This window comes from Bos javanicus, chromosome 22 (assembly GCF_032452875.1).
Source record: "Bos javanicus breed banteng chromosome 22, ARS-OSU_banteng_1.0, whole genome shotgun sequence".
NCBI lineage: Eukaryota > Metazoa > Chordata > Mammalia > Artiodactyla > Bovidae > Bos > Bos javanicus.
This window is the reverse complement of record NC_083889.1, coordinates 7,496,871-7,506,799: the sequence shown is the minus strand read 5'-3', so window position 1 is coordinate 7,506,799 and position 9,929 is coordinate 7,496,871. Positions and strand designations below refer to the sequence as shown.

At 44.0% G+C, this 9,929-nt stretch overlaps 1 protein-coding gene across 1 annotated transcript; it reads right to left on the bottom strand.

Annotated features, from left to right (window-relative positions):
- Positions 1–3,419: 3,419 nt before the first annotated feature.
- Positions 3,420–5,223, bottom strand: LOC133235022 (sorting nexin-5-like). Its single transcript, XM_061395763.1, has one exon. The coding sequence runs from the start codon at positions 5,003–5,005 to the stop codon at positions 4,106–4,108; it is 900 nt and encodes a 299-aa protein (XP_061251747.1). The 5' UTR covers positions 5,006–5,223; the 3' UTR covers positions 3,420–4,105.
- Between the last annotated feature and the right edge of the window lie 4,706 nt (positions 5,224–9,929).

The following is a 9,929-nucleotide window of genomic DNA, read 5'->3' as shown; positions in this document are numbered from 1 at the left end:
TATCTAGGTTGGTCATAACTTTTCTTCCAAGGATTACTCAGCACTAAAAAGAAATGAGCTATTCCACCACAAAAAAACATGGAGGAAACTTAAATACATTTTACTATGTAAAAGAAGGTTATATATGAAAGACTATATACTGTATGATTCCAACTATATATGATGTTATGTTTGGGGGTTTTATTTATTTGTTTTTGTTGTTGTTGTTGTTGGCTGCACTGCACTGCTTGTGAGACCTTAGCTCCCCAACCAGGGACTGAACCTGGGCCCTCAGCAGTGAGAATGTGTAGTCCCAAGCAATGGACCATCAAGGAATTCCCCCAACTATGTGACATTCTGGAAAAGGCAAACTTTGAGAACAGTAAAGGGATCACTGATTGCCAAGTGATACGGGGAGAGAGGGATAAACAGGCACAGAAGAGGACTTTCAGGGCAGCCAAACTCTTCTGTGTGATACTATAATGGTGGATGGATATCATGATACATTTCTCAAAACCCAGAGAATATGCAGTATCAAGAGTGAGCCCTAATGGAAGTCATGGGCTTTGGGTGATCATATTGAATGAAAGCAGCTTCAATGACTGTACCAGGCGACCCATCTGGTGTGGGATTCTGATAGCGGGAGAGGCGGTGTGTACGTAGTGGTGGAGGGTAGATGGGAAACCTCTGTGCTGTTCATTCAGCGTTGCTGCAAACCTAAAACTGTTCCAGTCTAGTTCAAAAAAAGAATACAGGGGTCTTCCCTGGGGGCTCAGTGGTAAAGAATCCGCCTGCCAATGCAAGAGACATGGGTTCGATTCCTGGTCCCAGAAGATCCCACATGCCTCAGAGCAACTAAGCCCATGCACCACAACTACTGAGCTTGTGCTCTAGAATCCCAGAGCTGCAGCTGTTGAGCCCACGGGCCGCCTACAGCCCATGCTGTGCAACGAAAGCCTGAACACTGCAACTAGAGAGTAGCCTCTGAGACAAGAAAAGCCTGCACAGCATGGAAGACCTAGCACAGCCGAAAAGAAATAGAATTACTTTTAAGAATACAGGCCAGTTATTTTATAAAAAGTCCTCCATTGAGGTTTCTCTGCTGTTTCTTCATGATTAGATTCAGATTAAGGTCTCTGGACTAGAACAGGGGTCCCCAGAGGCCAGGCAACAAACTGATATTGGTCTGTGGTCTGTTAGGAACCGGGCCACAACAGGAGGTGAATGAAGCTTCATCTGTATTTGTAGCCGCTCCCCATCGCTCTCCCATCACCCCAGATGGGACTGTCTAGCTGCAGGAAAACAAGCTCAGGGCTCCCACTGATTCTGCATTATGGTGAGCTGTAGAATTATTTCATTGTCTATCACAATGTAATAATAATAGAGATAAAGTAAATGTAACGGCACTTGAATCATCCCAAAACCGTTCCCCCCACACCCCCTCCCACGCCCCAGTCCCTGGAAAAACTGGCTTCCATGAAACTGGTCCCTGGTGCCAAAAAGGTTGGGGACCGCTGGACTAGAATACAGTCCTTCTCAGACGTCACTGGAGGAGCCCACTGTCAGCCCCTTATCACTGATATTAATTGTGATTACCTTATTAAGGTTGTATCCATTTTCTCCACTTCATTTTTTTCTTTTGTATTTAATAAGTGTTTTCGGTATGATACAGCAGCACAGTTCCTAATAGCAGAAAGCAGAAATAACCATGTAAAAACAAAAGTGGATTTTTTTGTTTGTTTTTTTAGAGAGAAGATGCACACGTAGGAGAAGATTTTACAGCAGGGAATAATAAAAGAATTACAGCTATACATAACAAGACAGTTTAGCCTTAAAAAGAATGATTCCACTTGTCTAAAGTTTAAAAGTATGCCAAAGTACACAAAATATTATTTAGGAATGCAAGTAATAGAGTCTTACCTCATACAAACAAATATGGTTTTTCCAGTAGTCATGTACGGATGTGAGCGTTAGACCATAAAGAAGGTTGAAAGTGAAAGTTGCTCAGTAGTGTCCAACTCTGCCATCCCATGTACTATACAGTCCATGGAATTCTTCAGGCCTGGATACTAGAGTGGGTAGCCTTTCCCTTCTCCAGGGGATCTTCCCAACCCAGGGATCGAACCCAGGTCTCCCGCATTGCAGGCGGATTCTGTACCAGCTGAGCCACAGGGAAGCCCAAGAACACTGGACTGGGTAGCCTATCCCTTCTCCAGCAGATCGAACTGGGGTCTCCTGCATTGCAGGCAGATTCTTTACCAACTGAGCTATCAGGGTACTTTGAACTGTGGTGCTAGAGAAGACTCTTGAGAGTCCCTTGGATGGCAAAGATCAAACCAGTCCATCCTAAAGTAAATCAACCCTGACTATGCATTGGAAGGACTGATGCTGAACCTGAAGCTCCAATACTTTGGCCACCTGATGCAAAGAGTCGACTCATTGGAAAAGACCCTAATGCTGAGAAAGATTGAGGGCGGGAGAAGAAGGGGGCAACAGAGGATGAGATGGTTAGATAACATCACCAATTCAATGGACAAGAGTTTAAGCAAACTCTGGGGGAAAGGATAAGGAAGCCTGGTGTGCTGCAGTCCATGGGGTCGCAAAGAGTCAGACACAACTGAGAGGCTGAACAACAACATACAAACATACAAGATAAAACTGGAATGAAAAAGGAACCATAAACAAAACTCTTGGATCATCATTTCCTATAAGGTGGAAGGCCCCTCAGGTGACTTAAACGACAAATTCTCTTTAGTATTGTGAATTTATTCATTCTTTCACTACACTGTTCAGCACCTACCTTAGACCAGGTCCTGCCCTTGGCACGGAATGCAGAGATGAATCAGACATACATCCTTGACTACAAGGAACTTCCAGTTCAGTAGAGATAAGACATCTGTATTTTTTTGCATGTGTTCCATTAACCTATATTCAACTATTGTGTGACAGGCACTGTATTAAAGAAATATCAACTCGTTCCCTCAAAGTCTTGAGAAGACAGATAAGCAAACCTTTAATTACCCACCATTAGAGCTGGAGAGAGTGTTATGTGGACCCCAAAGAGGGTTGGGCAACTACCTTAGTGACTTCCGGCTGCTATCACAGGCCCAGTGGATGGCTCATAGACTGAAATTTATTTCTCGTGGTCTGGAGGCTGAGAGACCCAAGATCAAGGTGTTGCCAGGTTTGGTGTCAGAGAACCTGCTCTCTGGTTCATGGATGGAAGGGGCAAGGGAACATTCTGGTGTCTCTCACTCTTTAAAAAAAAAAATATCAATTTTTAATTGAAAGATAATTGCTTTACAATATTGTGTTGGTTTCTGCCATACAGCAGCATGAATCAGTCACGGGTACACATACGTGCCAGGGTCCCTGAAATCCAAGCACTGTGCCACCTCCACACCTGGGGCAGACCTAAGTCCTCAAGGAGTCTCTCTCTCTTTTTTTTTTTTTTGAGCATGGATTATTTTATTGGATGCTTTATAAAAAGTCCAAGCACACACATACTGTGCCCCCACCAGGAAGGGAGGGGTTCACATTAGTTGTTCTTATACCTTCAGGATAAGCCTCTCCCCACAAATATTTGTATCCCAGCTACAAAAATGGAGTTGCAAAGGGTATATATAAAGATATGATATTTTTCTTGCTCTTGTTATAGTACAAACAACTGAAGGTGACTACCGATCTGTGAGAGTAAGAAAGGGGAAAATCACTTGACAAAGGGATGGAATGTCTGTCACCTGCAACAAGTAGCTGACTCATCTGCTATTAACAGGCACCTACCCTAAATTACAGGGACCCGAGCACATGAAACTGGAGATGACATGTGCAGGGCCCCTGCTGATTACACTCGTTCCAGAACCTCTTCTTCATTACTACAAATTAGAGGAGAACCCAGTACTTAAGATTCTACCCACTGAGGTATTAACTGCATCAAGATTAGTTATGTCCAAGGAGCATGCAATAGAAATATTTTTAAACCAACATGGTTAAGTGTTAAGATCTTTAGAAATCAAAATATGTATTCACATAATTTTAAACTGAAGTCAAGATAAATCAAATCAATCTTCTGTGGCAATGATTTAAGTGCAAGTGATGCGGGCTTTCTTCACATTCAGTCCTTCACTCAGTTGTTCTTGAACAGGTCGATGCAGCTTTGCAGGAGGGACACATTGTTCCTGGCATGCTCTATTTCCAGTTCAGACATTTCAATTAGATTCTTCCTGAACGCTGCCACTCTCTTGCGTTTGAAATTGATCAGCTCATCTTTTGCAGATTCAGAGAGTTGTTCAAACTTCTGGCAGCATTCCTGCTGCTGTGCCTCGGCCAGCTTGACATCTTTGCTCTTTAACCGGGCCTTATCCAACGCTTTATTTGAATTCTCATAGTCGATGAGGGCTTTGGTGCGTCGGTATAAGAGATCCTTGGCAGCCTCTATGTTGAGCATGTAGTATCGCAGGAGCTCCGTCAGCTTTAAGTCTTCATCTGAGGAGACTCGACTCTCCACTTTCCTAAGTTTTTCAAACAGCTCAGCCACCTTCAACAGGTACTTCTTGATGATTGTAGGCTCCTCTAAAGCCAGGCTATGCAAGCAGGCTGCGGTGTGGATATAATCATCTGCGACATTTTTATGAGATCTGGTCATCCTGTCAGCCTTTGCACAGGAATCCTTGATCCTGTTGTAATAGTTGATGAGGAAAGTCTTCTCTTGCTCAAAAAAGTCATCTACCTCCTTAACTCCTGAAAAAAGAACTTCATCAGCACTTTTCACCACACTTTTAAAAAAGCCACCAAACATCTGTTTAGTATTTTTCCGCCTGACACTTAGATCTTGATCATATTCCAAAAACACGTGGAAGTTGCAGTCTTTACTGAGAACAGGGTGGGAGGAGAACCGCTGGAGAAAGACTTCGTGCGAAGACACCGTCTTCTTGAAGACAGCAAAGTACTCCGCTTCTAGCTCTTGCTTCATCTTGGCAAATTCTTCTTTTGTCATTGACCCTTCACCCTCTCCCAGCTTCTGCATCTTCTCTCGAGGGCCATCGAAGTCGGGCTTGGTCGGCGCTGGCGGGATAATAAGCCCAGCATAGTCTGTAGTTTCAATAAGAGTGTCATGTAGCCACACACAGTCTTCATGTTGCCTTGTAACAGAAAACTCTGGGCTCTGAAATGTGGGCAGTGTGGTCTTGGTGTGCACTGTAAATTTGACTTTGTCTCTCTCACTGAGTGCGTCAGGTATGTCAATCTTTTTTTAATTTGGCTGCATGGCTTGCTGGATCTTAGTTGCCTGACCAGGGATTGAACCCTGGGCCACTGCAGTGAAAGCACCTGGTCCTAAGCACTGGACTCTCTCTCTTTTAATAAATGTTTGGCCATACCTCATGGCATGTGGGATCTTAGTTCCCCAACCTGGGACTGAACCTGTGGTCTCTGGACTGAAAGGCAGCCCATCAGAGAAGTCCCTGGGGGTCTCCTTTTCAAGGGCACTAATCCCATCCATGAAGGCCCCATCCTTATGAGCTAATCACTCCGAAGACTTCAAAGACCTCATTTCCAAATACCATCACTTTGAGGATTAGGTTTCAACATATAAATTTGGGGAGGGGCACAAACCTTCAGTCTGTAGCACTAACCTAGTCTGAAGGTGAGTCTGGGCAAGTTTCTTGCAAGAGGTCATTCTCTAAGTCTTGAAGGACCTGAACAAAAGGAACAGAAGACTGCTGGAGGCAAGAAGGGAAAAAGGAAGAAGATTCTTGGCAAAAGAAATAATAGTTACAAAGGAGAAGAGAGGTGATGGGACTGGAGGCCAAAAAACAGCATAAAGACCCCAAAATGTGATCCTATAAGAAAGATGAACGCGTGGGAATTCCTTGGTGGTCCAGCGGTTAAGACGTTGTGTTTCTACGGCTGGGGACCCCAGGTTCAGTCTCTGGTCAGAGAACTAAGATCCTACAAGCCTCACAGTGTGACCAAAAATAGTTAATTCATTCATAATTAAAAGAAGATGAGGGTCTGAGTTAAGGCACAGAACATAAAGAGCCATAACAGATAAAGATAAATGTCATAAGTCAGATGTATGTAGGAAGGAAAAGAACTCTTCCAGCTAGTGCAAGCACTAATTACTTCATTCCGAAAGAGGCATTAAATCTGGGATTTGAATTGGGAATGAATTGTGACCTGTGATCCTAAAAGCAAAATCTAAGAGGACATCCCCAGAACCCACCGATAGAGAAAGCTTAAATAGTAGGCTGCAGAGCAGTTTCTTCGTATTCAACAAATAATGGTCTCATGCTAGGTGGGCTAGAAAACAGAGACTGAGGCAAGAACTAAGTGCTCAGACTTTATGTGGAAGGTAGAATGCATGACTGGGAGAGAGGAAAGGAAAGGAAAAGGAAAGAAAAGATGAAATGTAAAGTGTGTGTGTGTGTGTGCTAAGTCGCTTCAGTCATGTCCGATTCTTCATGACCCTATGAACCATAGCCCGCCAGGCTCCTCTGTCCATGGGATTCTCCAGGCAAGAATACTGGAATGGATTGCCATGCCCTCCTCCAGGGGATCTTCCTGACCCAGGGATGGAACCTGCATTTGTTACATCTCCTGCAGTAGCAGGCCAGTTCTTTACCACTAGAGGCACCTGGGCCCCTGAGATGCAACACAAAGATGCAAAGGAACATGGTCCCACACTGGCTACAACTTCAGAACAGCTTGAAGACACGTGGGCCTTGGCAGGTGCGCCCACTAGACCATGTGGAATGTCTCTGGACAAGCTATACAGAGAAACCACTCCTTGAAACAGTTGATCTGAGCGAAGAAGGGCGAGGAGGACATTTATTTACTGGCTCATTCCCCGCTCTGATCCCCACTGCACTGTGGTTCTCCATGAGAGAGTGAACTTGCCTGCCCCTCTGGGTTGCACCACCCAGCCTCTGGCAACAACAGAGGAAGTGTGGTGCTCTGTTCCAATGAGCGCACAGGTATCTGGAGGAGCAGAAACTCCAGGTGGTTGGTTTGGGGCGATAGATGTGCAGCCAGGCTAGCTGGATGGAGCAGGCAGCTGAGGGCTCTGGAGACAGGGAACTAGGGGATCTCATGGGTCACATCAATGTGTTTGATATAGCAGTCAGAGAGGTTGTAATCAAATTAGCATCGATACTCTCTGCCCCAGAAGTTAGAAACTTTCTCTTCTGCTGGTGCCTGCAGGCCATAGCAAAGGTGCAGCAGACGAGAAGATGTTGCAAACTGAAAGAACCTACCTGCCTAAAGAATGTCCCAATGCAATATATGATCTACTGTTACCCCATGGGACCTTGGCCCTTCTGTGGCTAGACTTTCTGATCATTTTTTCTTTCTTTCTTGGGTCGAACTATGCAGCATGTGGGAGCTTAGTGTCATGACCAGGGATCAAACCCTAGGCCACCGCAGTGGAAGTATGAAGTCCTAACCACTGGACCGCTGGGAAAGTCTCAAAAGAGAGTGTGTGTGTTGAAAACAAAATCATTCCGCCTCCCATCCCCCTCCCCCATTAAGAAGGGCCTCACTTGGGGTATTTTTGCTTTTAGATATTTTGGTTTTAGACTCCTGAAAGGGAGTTTGAGGACATGCAGCCATCCTAACCTCACAAGAGTCATGAAAGGTGGACCAGTCCTGGGGCACAGCTGCCAACTTTTATTGAGATTGTGAGGAAACTGCAAGCTGATGATTTCACAATTTCATCTTTTTATTGCAAATAGATGGGGAAACAATGGAAACAGTGAAAGACTTTATTTTGGGGGCTCCAAAACCACTGCAGATGGTAACTGCAGCCATGAAATTAAAATATGCTTGCTCCTTGGAAGAAAAGCTATAACAAACCTAGACAGCATATTAAAAAGCAGAGACATTACTTTGCCAACAAAGGTCTATCTAGTCAAACCTATGGTTTTTCCAGTAGTCATGGATGGATGCGAGAGTTGGACCATAAAGAAAGCTGAGTGCCAAAGAATTGATGCTTCTGAACTGTGGTGTTGGAGAAGACTCTTGAGAGTCCCTTGGACTGCAAGGAAATCAAACCAGTCGATCCTAAAGGAAATCAGTCCTGAATATTCATTGGAAGGACTGATGCTGAAGCTGAAACTCTAATACTTTGGCCACCTGATGCAAAGATCTGACTCGTTGGAAAAGACCCTGATGCTGGGAGGGATTGAAGGCAGGAGGAGAAGGGGACGACAGAGGATGTGATGGTTGGATGGCATCACTGACTCGATATACATGAGTTTGAGCAAGCTCCGGGAGTTGGTGATGGACAGGAAAGCCTGGTGTGTTGCAGTCCATGGGGTCACAAAGAGTTGGACACGACTGAGAGACTGAACTGAACTGATTGTTTCATAATCATACCCATTAGTTGGCTGCACAATTTAACCCCAGGATAGTCTTGTGACTTTCTTCATCAGAAAATTTAAGGACTTGTGAGAAGCATGAGGGATTGCTACACAGCACAACTGTCTGAATTTGTAGACAGGAGGCTTTATTTTATATTTTTTAAATAACCTTTTCATTTTGATATAAGAATTTCTATATGCCCTTTGCCCAATTCATCGATTGTTAACATTCTACCTCATTTGCTCCATAGTTTTCTTTCATCCTATACATGTAATAATATGTATATTATGTATAATTATATGTATACATGTAATAAGTATATATTTATTTTAATGTATAATTATATATATAATACATACACATGAGGCTTCCCAGGTGGCACAGTGGTCAAGAATCTGCCTGCCAATGCAGAAGACACAAGAAATGTGGGTTTCACCCTGGGTTGGGAAGATCCCCTGGAGAAGGAAATGGCAACCCACTCCAGCAATCTGGACTGGAAAATTCCATGGACAGAGGAGCCTGGTGGGGTATGGTCCATGGGGTCACAGAGTCAGACACAACTGAGCATTGCACAGCACAGCAGCACCTACTATGTGTGCACACTCAGACAGGAACTATAAATAGAGCAGGCACAGAAGCATCATGGCCTTGTGAAAATAACCCGGGCTCTAATTAACCATATGTATAAGTATATACATATATATGTACATGAATAAACTGGAATCACTTTGCTATACTCTAGAAACTACTAATAACATAACATTGTAAATCAACCATACCTCAATACAAAAATAAAGATAAAAAACTTGAGGTTTAAAGTCAGGCAATGAAACTAGAGGTCCTATCACTTCCTGGCTCTGTGGCTACTGACAGGCACCTCCTCTGTGACTCGGTTCCCTCATTCGTGAAATGTGGATAATAACATGAAACTAGGTGTGATGCAGACTGACTCACTGCTGGTAAAGCCTTTAGCACAACCACAGCTATTATCACTTCCAGTTCAACTATAACACAGAGTCTGGCGCTAAAATCTCAGAAACAAACTTCTATCTATACTCTCTGGGAAAGCTTCTACTGTAAAGGGTCAGATACGATCCATTTTAGGTTTTGTGGCTCATAAAGGAAAGCTATGACAAACCTAGCCAGCGAATTAAAATGCAGAGACATCACTTTGCCAACAAAAGTCCGTACAAAGCTATGTTTTTTCTAATAGTCATGTATGGATGTGAGAGTTGGACCATCAAGAAAGCTGAGTGCCGAAGAAGACTCTTGAGAGTCCCTTGGACGGTAGGGAGATCAAGCCAGTCAGTCCTTAAGAAAATTAACTCTGAATATTCATTGGAAGGATAGATGCTGAAGCTGAAACTCCAGTACTTTGGGCACCTGATGCAAAAGTTGATTCACTGGAAAAGACTCTGATCCTAGGAAAGACTGAAGGCAAAAGGAGACGAGGAAGGCAGAGGATGAGATGGCTGGATAGCATCCCTGACTCAGTGGCCATGAACTTGAGCAGATTCCGGTAGATAGTGGAGGACAGAGGAGTCTAACGTGCTCAGTCTATGGCATTGCAAAGAGTCAGACACAACTTAGGG